Raw genomic sequence first — 17,472 nt, forward strand, 5'->3', positions numbered from 1 at the left:
GTCTTTGGGGGAATGATGGGCGTGGGGGGGGGGGCTAGTTGCCCACCAATCACTTCTGACTATTGAAAAGGGTACTAGCCACTCCAATTTCCAATCAAATGAGCCCTTTTGAAGTTTCTACAGCAACTCCTTTGATACAAAGTGCCTGGGTATGGAGAAAAAAATAAATAAATAATACATTGGGCCAACATTGTTCTTTACTTAAGCAGTGCTATTGCACTGCCTATGATTGTACACACATGTGAAAATTCATTGAAACTCTACATATGAACAACAAAAGAGAACCATTACTATTCAAATATGCTGAAAATAAAGTTCCTGTTTGCACTTGCCAATGCTCCCTCCCTGTCAATAGATTTCCAGGAAAGGTTCATCATGCCTAGCCCTTTCTTCCTCTTTGCTGGTAGACATTTGAGTGTAGTAATTTGTGCTATATAAAAAAAAATATTGTAGCAATGGGAGGGGAATTATTACCCCCCCCCCCGCCCACATTAAAGGCATAGACCAAAAATACTCCCAGGACTCAATAGGAATTAGATATTGGTTTCTACCACCTCATCTTTCCCAAAATTCATTCTCTAACTATGAAGGGTCAATAGGAGTAAGAATTTGGGCATTAGAATGCACTCTTTGAGGCCTCTCTATCTTCTACCTTTAAAATAATCCACCATCTATTATTTACAACAGCACAGGTAGGGTTCTCTTGAGTGCTGGATCCAATTGTGTGACTTTCATTAAGAGATCTAGCCATTTTGAGGGTCTTCCCCACTGTTTAAAATCAGGCAAATTTTTTCACGCTTGTAGCTTTTTATTTGTAAAATTAAGCCTAGTAAATAAAGATGTGTTCAAGCCTGCCCAGTCATCAAGTACCAGAGGTTTTTCAGTGACGCTGTTCTGCAAGCATGCCATGACAAGAAAAAAAAAATCTTCTAGAACCACATCATAAGTCTTTGGAATGGTTTAAGCAAGACAACAGTAGGATCAACCACTGTCTACATCTTTGAATCAAATCTTGACAAGGAATGGGCAACTAAACCATGGCTGACACAATGAGATGCAGCAGATGTCTGGCAACCATATCATAACTGACATGACATATACTGGATTTATTCATATTGCTAGCAAGTGTGATTTATGGTAATGAATTTTACAGCTTATATTTAGAGTCAACATAAAAAGCCAAGGCAAAATTCTAGTTTAGGGGAATTCTCTCTACCTTGAAAAATAGTTGAGTTAGCTGAATGAAACTTTCAAAAATGAATCCAGGACCAAAAATGCGCTCTGGGCAGATGTTGTCCAGCAGCTGTCTAGCTGCTGTCCAGCAGTTGACAAATTTATATGCAATTATCATGTCACTCTGCTCATGTTGGAAAGTCAAAGATGGGAATTTTAGGTTAGATAGCCTTTCACTATATGGTTTCTCAATAATCCCAGGGATGCACTTGATGCCCTCCTTTGTACACCTTTAATCAGCTACATATCACCTGTGTAAAAATCACCAGCAAGGGGTAATGTTATTAACAGACTATTCAGGTAGCTAAGAAACAAACTTACGTCTATAGTCAGAAATGCATCCTTAATCCAAATTTAGCATTCATTTGGATTGGAAATGAGCCTTACCCCTACCCCTATATACCAATTTGGGATATATTCCAATTCAGGATATATATTTGCACATTATGGGGGGGGGGGGAGTTGTAAAATTAATTTCCAATACAAATCAATGTTAAATTTGGATTAAGGATGTAATTCTAACTATAGATGTAAGTTTGAACTTTACCCCCTAATGTGCAAATAGCCTATATACCCTAAATTGGTAGGCCTATATATAGGGGCAGGGACAAAGTTCATTTCTGATGCAAATGAATGTTAAATTTGGATTCAGGATGCATTTATGACAGTAAATTTTTTGTTATTCATATTATTGACTTATGAATAAAGTAAACATACCACTCAATGCTTGAGTGGTCTCAATTCTTGAGAATTCTTCTAAGAGAAAGAGTATATATCTTTGTGCTTTAGATCTATCAAAAGCTTTTGATAGTGTATGTCACAGTCAGCTTTTTTCTGCTCTTCATGGTTGTGGTGTTAATCTATCAGTTATAATGCTTCTTTGTTTCTGGTACTCTAATTCTTTTCTTTGGCTGATATTGACCCCAGCTTCTATTACTAAAGCAAAAAGAGGTTTAAGGCAAGTTGGAGCTTTATCTCCGACCCTATTTAAATTATGTATTTCAGGAGTTCTGGCAAATATATCGGCTACCTATCTCTCTGGTTTTTCTGATGTTTCATATCTTGCCTATGCTGATGACCTGCTTCTTATAAGCCGTACTAAAACTGGTCTGTCTAATATGGTTTCTCGTGTTGCTTCTTCTTTTTCAGACATAGGCCTTTCTCTTAATGTAAATAAAAGTAAATTTCTTTCTTTTAACAACAATTCTAGTACTCCCCTTTGTTGTAGTGGCTTTAATTTCCCTCTTGTATATTATCTTCAATGGCTCAGTATTTCTATTACTAATAGTCTTCCAAGCTTGCACCAGTGCACAGTCTCAGATATTAATATGAAGATTCAATTAGGATATGCTAAGATTGTTGCCAATAGAGATAAATATAATGAATTTGCATTGGCCAAGTTCTACTCAACTTTTTGTGACAATTCAATTATTTTTGCTTATGGAATTTTTCCCCTTCTTAAGAATAATGATTTAAAAAGAATCTGGATTAATTATTTTAGATTTTATAAATTTTTGTTGTTTCTTCCACCTTGGACTAAAAACCAGGTAATTATTAATAAATTTCTTGTTCCTGATATTAATGTAAAACTGGAAGCACTACACAGAAAACTTTTTAAATACTGCTTGTATCCATTTTTCTCTGCACCATCACCCTATCAGTTTTTTTGGGTTGTAAGTTATTTTTCTCTCTTTGGTCACTCCACATTTTTTTGTATTGTAAAGAGTGAGTAAAAATCAAATAATGATAATAAAAATGACAGCTTGTGTCCATATTTCTGTAGGCTACGTAACTGATTATTAGATTCTGCAAGTTGTGAGTTTTTTTTTCTCTTCTTCTTTTCCCTCTCCTTTTATATTATTTCCCTTTTGTATTAGTTTCTTTTAAATTTTATGTGTTACTCTGTAACTGGTATTTCTATATTTTTGATTTCTATATTGATTTTTGTTGCGTTTTTATGTGTTTTTCTTTGTGTTGTACCTCTGTATAGTGTGGGTTAGAAATAAATAATAATGATAATAATGCCTTTTTTATGCTCTTTCCAAATATAATAATCATTTTTGTTGGAAAAAAATTTTACTGCCCCTCCTATATATACCAAGTTAGGTTATATATGAGCACATGCGGGGTGGGAGGGAAGTTTAAGCTTACCTCTCATGTACATCAAAAACAAAACATACCCCCACCCCCAGACTATGCAAATATATACCCTGAATTGGTATATATATATGTGGGGTTCAAATTCATTTCCAACAAAAATAATTAGTACGTTTGGAAATAGCATAAAAAAGGCATCAAGTGGTATGTTTACTTTATTTATAAGTCAATAATATCAATAACAAAAAATTGGTAAATTTTTACCAAATCATATTATCAAGTTAGGAATAAAGTGGGTAAATTTCTACCAAATCATATTATTGAGTTAGGAATAAAGTGAATACACCATTCAATGCCTTTCTTATGCTGATTACAAATATAATAATAATTTCTATCTCAAATGAATTTCAGCCCCCCCCCCCCTATATATGCCAATTCAGGGTTAGGTTAGGCTAGGTTTTAGAAATATATACTCTGAATTGGCATATATAGGGGGGGGGCTGAAATTCATTTCCGATAGAAATGATTACTATATTTATAATGGTAAATTTCTACCAAATCATATTATTGAGTTAGGAATAAAGTGAATACACCATTCAATGCCTTTTTTTATGCTGATTACAAATATAATAATCATTTCTATTGGAAATCAATTTCAGCCCCCCTATATATGCCAATTCAGGGTTAGGTTGTAGAAATATATACCCTGAATTGGCATAAATAGGGGGGGTGTTCTGAAATTCCTTTCTGATAGAAATGATTACTATATTTGTAATGGTAAATTTCTACCAAATCATATTATTGAGTTAGGAACAAAGTGAATACACCATTCAATGCTTTTTTTATGCTGATTAAGAATATAACAATCATTTCTATCGGAAATGAAATTCAGCCCCCCCCCCTAACCTAACCTAACCCTCACTCCCCTATTTGCAAATATATATCCTGAATTGACATATATAGGGGGGGGGGGGGGGCTAAAATTAAATTCTGATAGAAATGATTGTTATATTCATAATCAGCATAAAAAAAGGCATTGGATGGTATATTCACTTTATTTGAAACTCAATAATATGATTTGGTAAAAATTTACCAAAAAATTACCTTTCTGAATATAGAGGTAAGTTAATTTCTTAGCTACCTGAATAGTCTGTTAATATGAACATTAGCCTACCCCCAGCAAGGCAGGTTCCAAAGTCAAGAACTGGTCTCACAATTGCCTTGTATGCATATAGCTTTAAGAAGATTCCACATGACTGGCTAGTAAGTGTTGATTTAATAGGTCAATATAAACCAAATCATATTACTGAGTTTCAAATAAAGTGAATACACCATTCAATGCATTTTTTTTATGCTGATTACAAATATAATAAGCATTTCTATCAGAAATGAATTTCAGCCCCCCCTATATAAGCTATACCGGTAAAATTCTACTTTAGCTACTTTTGGCTTTCTTGGGAAGGGGTTAGGTTAGGAAAATGAAACTTTCAGGGATGGGTTTACAGGCTAAAGTATATCCTGGCAGATATTTTGAAGTACCTACATCCACTCCTTCTCTCTCTAGAGGGTCCTCACCTTTGATGACCTTTAAAAATCTATGTGTTATGAAAGTGAAATCTTGCAAAATAGATTTTCTGCTTAAATGAAGTACAACAAAATTGTTTTGAGCTTCACAACTTTGCTCTGTACCAATTTATAAGGTTTTAAAGATATATAGGCCTAGCCTAAATACATTTCCTAAATTTTGAAAAAAAAAACATTGATATGACTTAAGATTCTGCTCAAGCAATAGGAATTTCATTTTCAGAACTAAAACTAGAGAAAAAGAAACTGACAACGGAAAATTAAGGTAAAATGTTGTTTTGTCATGATTTCAACAGGTGTAGACCTGTCCTATAGGCAAATTTCAGGGCCCTCTTGAGGGATAACGAATTTAGGTAGGTACTTCAAAATACCTTCAATATATACCAAATCATGTTATTGACTTAGGACTAAAGTGAATACACCATTTGATGCCTTTTTTTAGGCTGATTACGAAAAAAATAAGCATTTCATTCGGAAATGATTTTCAGCCCCCCCCCCCTTAGATGTGCCAATTCCGGGTTAGGTTAGGCTAGGGTAGGTATAGCCTATATAGAGGGGGGGCTGAAATTCATTTCCAATAGAAATGATTATTATATTTGTAATCAGCATAAAAAAAGGCATCAAATGGTGAATTCACTTTATTCCTAACTCAATAATATGATTTGGTAGATATTGACCCAAAATACCTTCTCAGGACATACTTTAGCCTGTAGACCCATCACTGAAAGTTTCATTTTCCTAACCCAACCTATTTCCAAGATAGCCAAAAGTAACTAAAGTAGAATTTTACCGCTATACCTAACCTAACCCTGAATTGGCATATATAGGGGGGGGGGGCTTAAAATTAATTTATGATAGAAATGATTAGGCTATTATATTCGTAATCAGCATAAAAAAGGCATCAAATGGTGTATTCACTTTAGTCCTAACTCAATAATATGATTTGGTATATATTGACCATTTAATAAGTCCAAGGCTAGATTTTTTTGTATTCACTTTCATTCTAGCTAAATTATGTAAACATAAATATTTACCATTAAGGGAAAGATATCTGGGACCATTGGAAAGGAGGGGTGCATTGTCAAAAAAGCAACCATAATATTTTGGAGTACATAAAATCTAAGGGTAGCATGCAATCTTAGCAAACATTTGTACGTTTGCTTTAAATGCAATCATCCATAATGTATTTACCTACTTTTTTTCTGGGCAGGTTTTCTTGCTTTTAAATTGTGCGCCACTTTACAATAGCTGGCATAAAAGTAGTAAGTCTAAAAATACAAATATATTTAGTTTTGCTTGCGTCTTAACTTATTAGGAGATCTTAAAACTCATAGTCATTACTTACAATTTTTATTGAATATAATTTTAGCTTTAGATTTAAAATTCTTTCTAATCTTCAATATTTATATATTTACCTCATTTTGTAAAAATTGAAGCCTCCTTCCTTGAATCAATCAAAATCCTAATTCGCCTAGGCTCATTTCACATTCATAATCCAGCTTTAGGGTTCATCTTAATGGACATAGTTAATAATTTTCCATGAAAATCTACGCCAAATTTTGTAGAAGCGAACTGTTTAGATGAAACAGGTAGGTCAGCTAGAAGTAGCCTATTGATTACTGGTCAGTAGATTTCGGTAAAATTCTAGCTTAGCTACTTTTCGCTATCTTAGAAATGGGTGAGGTTAGGAAAATGAACCTTTCAGTCGGCTAATGAATCCAGGGTTAGGCTGAAAAAACATACCCTGGGAAGGTAGGCTATTATCAAGCTTTCATGTTAACCATCTTCAGATTTTGGTAATTTTTTTTGTAATTCATATTATTGACTTATGAATAAAGTAAGCATACCATTTGATGCCTTTTTGGTAAATTTTTACAAAATCAAGTTATTGACTTATGAATCAAGTGAATATACCACTTGATGCCTTTTTTATGCTCTTTACTAATATAGGCCTAATAATCATTTTTGTCAGAAACAAATTTAGGTAAATTTTTACCAAATAATATTATTGACTTACAAATAAAGTGAATATACCATTTGATGCCTTTTTTTATGCTCTTTCCAAATATAATAAATCATTTTTGTTGGAAATGAATTATACCCCCACCCCTATATATACCAATTCAGGGTATAGGCCTATATTTGCATATTAGAGGGGTAGGGGCAAAATTTATTTCTGATGTAAATGGGAGGTAAGTTTAAACTTTACCCCCACCCCCCTAATGTACAAATATATACCCTGAATTGATGTATATGGGGGAGGGTAAAATTCATTTCCAACAAAAATGATTATTGTATTTGGAAAGAGCATAAAAAAGGCAAAGAGTGGTATATTCACTTTATTTGTAAATCAATAATATGATTTGGTAAAAATTTACCTGAATTTTACCCCCACCCCTTAATGTGTAAATATATACCCTGAATTCTGTGGCGTTAAGCAAAGTGGTTGTAAGTCCACTTGTTATGATTTTACAGGAGAGTAAAAACAATGAAAAAATCTTTCTCACAAATCAAAATTTAAAAAACTTGAAAACTTTTGAGACTGATTCCTAGTTAATTTTCAGAGCAAAATTCAATGGAAATGTTCAAATTGCTGAATTGTTTTTTATTTAGAAGATAAGGGACTTATGACTTTTTTGCAAAATGACAATTTTAAAAATTCAACTTTTTTTAATTTGCAAAAAGGGCACAAGTCCTTTCAGAGTTTTATTTCTTCACTTACAATGCATCAGTTAAATACAAAAAATTAATCAAAATCACTTTAAGAATGATTAATCTTCTTCTGGAGGCTCAGCTTTGTCTGGAATGTAGTCATGAAGTGCATTGTTATACAGAAGATTTCTGAAGAAACAGTGGAGATCCTCTGGAATGAAAGGAAGAAGAGTGATGAGGTCATTGTACTTGGCTTTGCTGATTGTGTGGCCATTGGGAAATTTCAGGGAAAGAACTAGGATAGTAGCAACTCTACCCCTTTTTTGTAAATTCATGGTTTGGAATGGCTTGTCATTCTTGTGGGAAGTTTTGAACTGCACTATTCCTAACTCCTTTGTGTACTGGAACCAACAAATGTCAGTCCACTTGAACTCTTTTTTGTCAATGTCAATGTTTCTTCTGATGAAGACTTTCTTAAAGAATTCAGCAAAATCTAAGATTTCATCCTTTATCATTTGATGAGCATTCATATATATCTTGCCTCTGGCAGTCCTGGTGACATTTGCTCAGTCTGCAGGCACATTGACTTGAATGTTGGTCATTTTCTTGGTCTTCTCTATCCTTGAATGATCCAAATCACATTCAAGATGTGTGTGGCCTGGTTTGAGAAACTTCTGGTCAATTAAATAAAGTACAATAAATAAAGTACAATAGCATCCCAGTAACAATAGAATTTCTATGCTGACCACTGCATGTATCAGAGAAAAGAACAATGTGCTTGAGATAGGGCTGAATTTTACTAAACAAAAATAAAGTGGAGGCAACCTCACCAGCTCCCTTTTCTGACTGTCCCTCATGCTACTAAAAATTGTGGGATTTCTCTCCTTCTCCTGAAACATGCACTGTTAAATTATATGTCCAGAGCTGACACTTATAGAATACTAACTTTGCCTTAACATCTGGGGTTGGAAGGCATTTTTCATGTCAAACATCCAAAGTTCCTCCAGCTTTTAGTGCTTTTCTTTGTCTTCCTTTTTTCTGTCATAAGCTAGTTTGACAGCATTGTCATGCTGCTCATTTTGAATGATTGCAGGGTTTCCAGGATCAGGATCTGCCTGAGTTTTCATTTTCAAGCTTTCACATAGGCCACAGGAATCATTGGCTGGAGGTTTGAATCCAAGATTGAAGTTTTCATAGGACACTTTCTTATAGTGACTCATTGATACATTCTTTCTACCTTCTTCTTCACACTTTGCCTTATAAAGGTCAAACATTTTTGCAATATTTAAATTTGAGGATAGATACTCTCTGGAGGTATGGGCTCTTGAATAATGCAACTCAAAGGCTGGGAAAGAGTTTATGTGTTTTTTGATAAACTCCATATCAGTTTCTGGACACCTGTTCTGTGCTTGTCTCTTGGGGGTTGAATGTTGTGTCTGGATTACACCAAACTCAGTTATCTTTGAAACTATTCCTCTTAGTTGATGTCAAATGTCCCAATAAAACAGGTTTTACAGACAGTTTCTACTTCTCCAGTGATATTTGTGAGTGTGTACTGGTAGGAAGCACTTCTTACCCTATTGCTCTTGTCCACTCTCTTTCTCTTTTGCTTTGGTTGACGTTTTCTAATCAGTCCAGCCAAAAACTGCTGTTGCACCAGTTTGTCACCAGCTTTCCAATAAGAGTCAAACATTGCTTTCCTGGCTGCATTATTTACTCTACAAAACAGCTCCCTTTACATTTTCCAGAACAGTCCTTGAAAGTTCTAGCACTATGTACTTGAAAGTTCTAGCACTAGAGGCAACCCTGTAGCATTGCCTATTGTAAAGGCCATATGGCTCCAATGTTTTATTATTATTTTTTTTTTCCCCAGAGGCCCTTCATATGGAAGGGGTCATTGTAGAAGCCTCAAAGAGGGCTCATTCAATTGGAAATCGAGAGTTCTAGTGCCCTTTTTAATAGTCGAAAATGATTGGAGGGCAACTAGCCCCCCCACGCCCATCAGTCCCCCAAACACATCCAATCAAAATTTTTAGATAGCCATTTTGTTCAGCGTAGTTGATTTCCAGATAGAAAATATATTTTTGAGGAGGATACTCTCCAACAACCCTCAGGGCAAGAGTTTTAAGATATGCCCTGGGGGCATATAAAGTTTTTATAGATAGTGTAGTCATAGAAAATTCAAAACAGGCTCCTTCAATTGGAAATTCAAAGGGTTAGTGCCCTTTTTAATAATCAAAAGTGATTGAAGGGCAACTAGCCCCCCCCCCCTGCCCGTCATTACCCCAAACACATCCAATCAAAATTTTGAGATAGCCATTTTGTTCAGCATAGTTGATTTCCAGATGGAAAATATGTTTTTGAGGAGGACAATACCCCACAACCCTCAGGACAAGTGTTTTAAGTTATGCCCTGGGGGCATATAAGGTTTTTATAGAAGGCGTTGTCATTGAAACTTCAAAAAAGGCCCATTCGATTAGAAATTCAAAGGGCTATTGCCCTTTTTAATAGTCAAAAGTGATTGGAGGGCAACTAGCCCCCCCCCACGCCCATCATTCCCCCAAACACATCCAATCAAAATTTTGAGATAGCCATTTTGTTCAGAATAGTTGATTTCCACTTAGAAAATATTTTTTTGAGGTGGACACTCCCCCACAACCCTTAGGGCAAGGGTGTTAAGTTATGCCCTGGGGGTATATAAGGTTTTTATAGAAGGCATTGTCATTGAAACTTCAAAACAGGCTCAATCGATTGGAAGTTAAAGGGCTAGTGCCCCTTTTAATAGTCAAAAGTGATTGGAGTGCAACTAGCCCCCCCCACCCCCACCCCCCACAACCATCATTTCCCCAAACACATCCAATCAAAATTTTGAGATAGCCATTTTGTTCAGCATAGTTTTTATAGGTGGCATTGTCATAGAAACTTCAAAAAGGCTCATTCAATCGGAAATTCAAAGGGATAGTGCCCTTTTTAATAGTCAAAAGTGATTGGAGGGCAACTATCCCCCCCCACGCCAATCACTCCTCCAAACATTTCCAATCAATATTGTGAGATAGCAAATTAGTTCAGCATAGTTGTTTTACATATTTAAAATATATTTTTGAGGAGGAAACACCCCCACACCCCTCGGCAAAGATTTTAAGTTATGTCATGGGGGCTTGTAAGGTTTATGAAGAATGCGGTGTCGTAAAAACTTCTAAAAAGGCTCATTCAATTAGAAATTCAAAGGGCTAGTGCCCTGTTTAATAGTCGAAAGTGATGTTATTTGGGCCATTTTGCTCAGCGTAGTTGATTTCCAGATAGAAAATATATTTTTTGATGAGGACACTCCTCCACAACCCTCAGGGCAAGAGTTTTAAGTTATGTCCTGGGGGCATATAAGGTTTTTGTAGAAGGCGTTGTTGTAGAAACTTCAAAAAAGGCTCATTCAATTGGAAATTCAAAGGGCTAGTGCCCTTTTTAACAGTCGAAAGTGATTGGAGGCAACTAGCCCCCCCCCCCCATGCCCATCATTCCCCCAAACACATCCAATCAAAATTTGAGATAGCCGTTTTGTTCAGCATAGTTGATTTCCACATAGAAAATATGTTTTCTAGGAGGACAATCCCCCTCAACCCTCAGGGCAAGGGTTTTGACTTATGCCCTGGGGGCATATAATGTTTTTATAGAAGGTGTTGTTATAGAAACTTCAAAAAGGCTCATTCGATTGGAAATTCAAAGGGATAGTGCCCTATTTAATAGTCGAAGGTGATTGGGGGGCAACTAGCCCCCCTCCCCACGCTCATCATTCCCCCAAACACATTCAATCAAAATTTTGGGATAGCCATTTTATTAAGGGGGTATATAACTTATGGGAAGGGATTTTGTATGGGAAGACTTACTTACTTACTTAGGTCCCGGCCATCCTCGTGGGATGTTTTGGGGCCACTCTTCTTGCTAGCTCATGCTTAAGGGCTCGGTACATTGCTCTATCTGGTGCGATACATGATAACTGGGCTATATTGACGTTGTCAAAGTGGAAGTTCTCCATCCATCGTTTTTGTGGTCTGCCTCATGGGCGAAGGCCATGGAGGGATCCTTCAAGGGTGATTTTTGGAAGGTGGCTCGGCTCCATTTGCTTGATGTGGCCGAACCAGCGCAGTTGTTGCTTCTTAATTTTACTGAGTATGGTTTCAGTGGACTGGAGCCTTTGATGTACTTCCACATTTGTAATTTGGTCTGTGTATTTGATTCTAGAAATGCGACGGAGGCATCTCACCTCAAAAGCTAGAAGTTTTATTTCATCTTCGGTTTTCAGAGTCCATGTTTCACATCCATAAATAACTATGGGGATTACTAAACTGTTGAATAGGTGCATTTTGAGTTTGTTGGATAGGTGGATACTTTTCCAGAGGTTGGCTAGTCTTCGGAAGCTAGAGCTAGCAAGTGCAAGTCGATGTTTAACGTCAGAGCTGTGGCAATTATCTGAGGAGACTTGGCTACCAAGGTATAGGAAGTGGTCAATCGTTTCAACCTGTCTCCTGCCTATGGTGATAATGGGCGGGTTGTCCAGTTCACGTCTCGTAGTTGCCATGACTTTTGTCTTGCTGGCATTGATCTCCATCCCAAATGGCTTTGTGGTATTGTAGAGTTTATCAGCTTGTGCCTGCAATTCTTGTGTAGAGTTGGCTAGCTCATCAATGTCATCAGCATAGACAAGATTCTCTATTAGCACCCCTCCTATTGTTGCGCCATATTCCGACTGCATCATCAACAGAACGGCATTTAGAAAGAGGTTGAAGAGATGTGGTGATAAGATGCAACCCTGGAGTACTCCTGACAAAGTTGTAAACTCTTCTGACAACCCATCAACAGTTATTACTTGGCCTCGGAACTGGTCGTACAGACTCTTGATTATTTGGACTATCTCATAAGGGATACTGTAGTGAAGGAGGATATGCCATAGTCCTTTGCACCATATCAGGTCAAATGCCTGATGGAAATCAACAAGTAGTTGGTAGAGTTCTTGGTTGAATTCGATGTGTTGTTCCATGAGTTGCCAAACAACAAATATCTGATCAATTGTTGATCTTCCAGGGCGGAAGCCGGCCTGATATTCTCCAATGGCAAAGGCAGTTGTTGCTTGTATGTGTTGGAGTAGGACTTTTGTCAGGACACGTGACTGATGGCTCGTGAGGCTGATTGGACGGTAGTTTCTGCACTCTTTTTTTTACCCCTTTTTGTGAATGGGTACAATGGCAGCCTTGCACCACTGACGGGGTACGTGGTCAGTTTCTCACACCACAGACACAATGGCATGGTACAGATCAGTTACATCATCTGATCTGACGTTAATGAGTTCAGCGGTGACTCCGTCTGGGCCAGGGGCTTTTCCTTGTTTGAGCGACTTGATTGCTGACTCGGTTTCTGACTTGAGTGGGGCTGGTGGTCTGAGTTCTTGGTCAGTTATTGGAAAGCGGGTTAGTATTTCAGGATTCGCAGCTACTGGGGGACTCAGTTTATCGTTAAAGTATTCTTTCTATCTTTCAAGTTTCATCTTTGAATTGTAGATCTCATTTCCATCTTTGTCCAGGATCACTGATGTTTGCAGCTCTTTTTTCCAGCTTAACTCGTGTACTTCTTCTTCCTTCTTCTAATTCACAGCAGGTGGGCTATTCAATTGGTACTATTTAGCCCTCTTCTTTTTGTTTCACTCTGTGGGCTACATAGCTACTGTCTTGGTTGTCTCTTATTTATTACATATTCTCAGATATCTTTCAGTAGATCTTTTGACTCAAGGAGTTCAAATATAAGATGATAGATATCGATTTCTGTGCTCTGTGTGCAGGTATAGTTGGCTAGGCTCTTGGCTGATAGTGAGATTTTGTGGTGTCTGAAGCATTTTAACAGTTTACAAAGCAAGGTATGTTGTGCAGACGTCAGCATATTACATTCAAACAGGCAATGGTCAATTGTTTCATAATTCATATTACAATTCCTGCAAAGAGGGGACAGGGGAATAGAACCACTTGAATTAGAAAACTTATATGAGAATGCAAGGAAATTTAGTCCATTTGTTCCAGAACAAATTCTATGATAAATTTTAGAAAGATACTTATTGGGAAAGGGGGAAAGGATAGGATTAATCTTATTAAAATTAATATCTGATAGCCTCCATTGGTAAATATCTCTAATTGGGATTGGTCTCCCACTTGGCTGGTCAATATTTATAGCACTAACAATCAATATATATATCATATATGAGCAACAATATATAATCAATATGAACAACAATCAATTTATATTTATAAACAATCAATGCAAACAAACATACAATATATATTAATGTAAATGAATAAATAAATCTTAACATGAGTGAAACTTAAAAAGAATATGCAAATCAAGTTTGAATCAAATAAAAATAACTACAAACAAGAGTTTGGGTATTGCCTCACTGCAGAAGCCTAGAACCTACTTCGTCATTGGCGCTTTACTGAAAACGAAATATATTATAAATGCTGTATTGCTTTTACTTAAAACTTAAAAAGAATCTCAAAATTATAGTAAATTTTTTAACTGATGAGTTTTCAGCAATTAACATCATTATGCAACAAATATTCAGTTTAATTTATTAGTTCTTTTCAAGATTGGTCAAGACAAATATAGTTTCACTACAAGCAAAATTTGGATACTGCCTCCTTCTTTAACTGTAAAAACCTAAAGCCTTCTGCGTCATTAGTACTTCACTGAAAACGAATTACTCGTATATTACAAATTTATTATTTTCCAGTTCTTACAGCATTGAAATTGGAAAATAAAAATTACAGTGAAAAAAAAAAATCTGGAACTGATGGATCTTTCAACAATTAATATCATTATATATCTAATATTCAATTTGATTTTATTTATACTTTCCAAGACTGTTCAAGACTCATAGGCCTATAGTTTTGCCATTTTTTTTAACTCTGCCATTTTTTCTAACTAATTGTGTTAGTTTGTTATGAAAACATTCTATGGCTTCTAGGCATTTCTATTTGAGCAGAGAGAGTGTTCCACCACTCGCAAGCAAGTGCCATTGGTATTTTTGAATCCACATGGTCAATTTAGGGGGTGGAGGGTAGGCTAATTCTCGTTGCAGCCCCATTCTGTCGTGGTATGATTCACACTTTCAACACCTGGAGTCCAGACTATCATATAATCTACGAAGCTTAAAACTACCCCAAATCAGTATCAATAAATAAATGAAACCCAAAACAAAACAAAAACTAATATAAATATTAGATCCAAACTCAAAACGAGCATAAATTAATATGAGTAGGTTTCAAAACCCCTAGGCTTTCTAAAAGCCAGAATATAATTTGTACTTTACTGAAAAAAAAAATTCAAATGAGTTTACTGAAAAAAAATGTGCATTGTCAATTTAATATACATATGCTGATATTTATTCCCTAAAATCTTAATTAATTTTTGATTTCTTAAAGTTACAAAAGTGAAAACATTTCAAAGAATTGTTTTCAGTAAAGCACCAATGACGCAGTAGGTTTTAGGCTTCTGCAGTGAGGCGATAGCCAAACTCTTGTTTGTAGTTATTTTTATTCGATTCAAACTTGATTTGCATATTCTTTTTTAAGTTTCACTTGTTTTAAGATTTATTTATTCATTTACATTAATATCTATTGTATGTTTTTTTGCATTGATTGTTTATTTAATTTCTGTTTGTTTTAAGTTTCATTTACACTTCAATAGCAAAATATATTTTTTCGTTTTAAGCTTGATTTTCATATTCAATCTAAGCATTACATGCTTTAAGATCTATTTATTCATTTATATTATTACTTGTTGTATATTTTTTTCTATTACTGTTGTATTGAATTACTGCTCGTTTTGGGTTTCATGTATTCTCTAATAGTAATTTCTGGTCGTTTTGAGTTTGAATTTTAACATGTATTTGTATCTCCAGAGCTTAAGTTTAAAATGGCCTTTACTTTTCTTTGAAAAACTTATTTTTCAGAAAGTTATTATTTAATTAATAGAGATCAATGTTGAAAAGGTAGCCATGATAGCAAGCTAATCTCCAGACCTTGTAGCCAAAATGAATTGGTTTACCCTTGATAAACATTTTGCAGCTATGACGCCCGTAGAACTGTATCATTTGCTCTTCTATGGAGAGTACTGCAAAAGGTCCCAAACTGTTTCAACTTTGAGTTTACAATCTCTAAGAGTGGCTGTACTTGGGCCATTTTGTCGCCACAGTCAAGATTTTATTGTTCACGAAGTGCAGATACTGCTTTATCATGGTGAAACTGTTTCTACTCATGGCTTTGGGTACAATGGGGACACCCAAGTTATCTGACTTGGACCACTGAAAGCGCTGACTTTGAAGCTTATGATACCCAGACAGCAGCATAATCGCCAAGAAAGTATTCATGTGTTCAAAGCTGAAAGTAAAGCCTAAGTCCCCATGGGCACCCTTAGACTGAATTTTAGGGGGAGGGGGGCTTACCTGGTCTAATTGGCAGTTCCAGTGCTGTATAATTGAAATCTCAAGACAAAATATCATAGGCAGCACTAATGTGGGCACAATATATTGTTCTTTTTAGACCAGGGCACTTCTTATAGAAAGAAATATCACAGGAACTTCAAAAGAGCTTATGGAGGGCAACCAGCTCTCCCTTCACCACGTCAATCACTTCCCCAGACACATCCAATCAAAATTTTGAGATATCCATGTTGTTCAGTGTAGTTTTAAGGTCCGGAAATTATGCCTTTGAGAATTATAACCCCCCCCCCCTCCCCCACACAACCCTCAGAGCAAGGGTTGTAAATTATGCCCTGGGATATAAGGTTTTTAAAGAAAGGGTGGTCGTCTAAAACTCACAGGGGGCTAATTTGATTGGTAATCAGAAGTTCTACTTGCCTTTTTAACAGTCAAAAGTGATTGGAGGTCATGCAGAATTTCGAGACAGTTATTTTGTTTGACATAGTTTAAAAGTCCAGAAATTATGTCTTTGAGGCTGAGAACTCCCTCACAGTCCTCAGGGCAAGGGTTGTAAGGTATGCCCCGAGGGCATTTAAGGTTTTTATGGAAACGGTGGTTGTATAAACTTTGGAGGGGGCTAATTGAATTGGAAATCGGAATTTGAAGGGCCATTTTTAAGAGTCAAATTTATTGGAGAGCAGGTATATCCCCCCCACGTCATATTTTTCCCCTAATGCATCCGATAGACATTTTAAGATAGCCATTTGTTCAAAAAGTCACAAAGATCTCATAACACGGCATGTGGGGTTGACACAACCCCCAAAGTATGGGGATGAGGGCTTTAAGTTATGCCCCAGGGGGATGTAAGGTTTTTATGAAGAGGTGGTATTGTGAACTTTAGAGGAGGCCCATTTAATTGGAACTGTATAGTTCTAGTTCCATTTTAACAGTCACGCGCTATGAGCGAAAATAGCCCCCCCCCCCGTCTCCCTGATATCCTCTTTTCCCCAAACACATTCAATCGAAATTGTGAGACAGCCATTTTGTAGCCAATAGTCCAAAAAGAATATAACAATGTCTTCAGTAATCAAATATAAGAAATATTTAGGCGGACGTTGAACTAAATCAAAACAAATTATGAGCATGTGACCTTTCAAGAAGGTGACAAAGCAAGATCTCAAGAACAATTTATATTATTAAGTTAGATCTTTAAGAGTAAGTTGTGGGGGATTTTGAACTAGCCAGAAGGCACTATGTGTATACTTTTAGTACTACAACTACAATTACTGTAACTAATGACGCTAAGAGTACTAAGGTGAAACTTCTAGGTAGGAAGTGTTTAGGGGCGTTCCAATTAAACGAAAAAACTGTATACATGCAGGTTTTCAAAAAGGCATATAAGCAATATCATAGGCAGCACCACTCTATAATAGCTAGAAATATCATTG

At 36.1% G+C, this 17,472-nt stretch overlaps 2 protein-coding genes across 3 annotated transcripts in view; one reads left to right on the plus strand and one right to left on the minus strand.

Moving 5' to 3' along the window:
- Nucleotides 1–6,144, minus strand: part of LOC148951148 (glutathione S-transferase kappa 1-like) — a 40,659-nt gene extending 34,515 nt beyond the window's left edge. The window contains exon 1 of one of the 2 annotated variants that reach the window (XM_089090673.1): nt 6,110–6,144. Coding sequence is in view for 1 of the 2 variants with exons in the window: in XM_089090672.1 (XP_088946798.1) it covers nt 5,949–5,951 (3 nt within the window). In the remaining variant the exon portion in view is untranslated. Of the gene's footprint in view, nt 1–5,948; nt 5,971–6,109 lie in introns of those variants that run through there. The other variant, XM_089090672.1, reaches the window with a different exon arrangement.
- Nucleotides 6,145–6,344: 200 nt separating this feature from the next.
- Nucleotides 6,345–17,472, plus strand: part of AP-2mu (adaptor protein complex 2, mu subunit) — a 53,199-nt gene continuing 42,071 nt past the window's right edge. The window contains exon 1 of the mRNA XM_089090671.1: nt 6,345–6,503. The gene's annotated coding sequence lies outside the window, so the exon portion shown is untranslated. The remainder of the gene's footprint in view (nt 6,504–17,472) is intronic.

The sequence above is a fragment of the Artemia sp. Qi Xiang Cuo genome, chromosome 6, assembly GCF_049724085.1.
Source record: "Artemia sp. Qi Xiang Cuo chromosome 6, ASM4972408v1, whole genome shotgun sequence".
NCBI lineage: Eukaryota > Metazoa > Arthropoda > Branchiopoda > Anostraca > Artemiidae > Artemia > Artemia sp. Qi Xiang Cuo.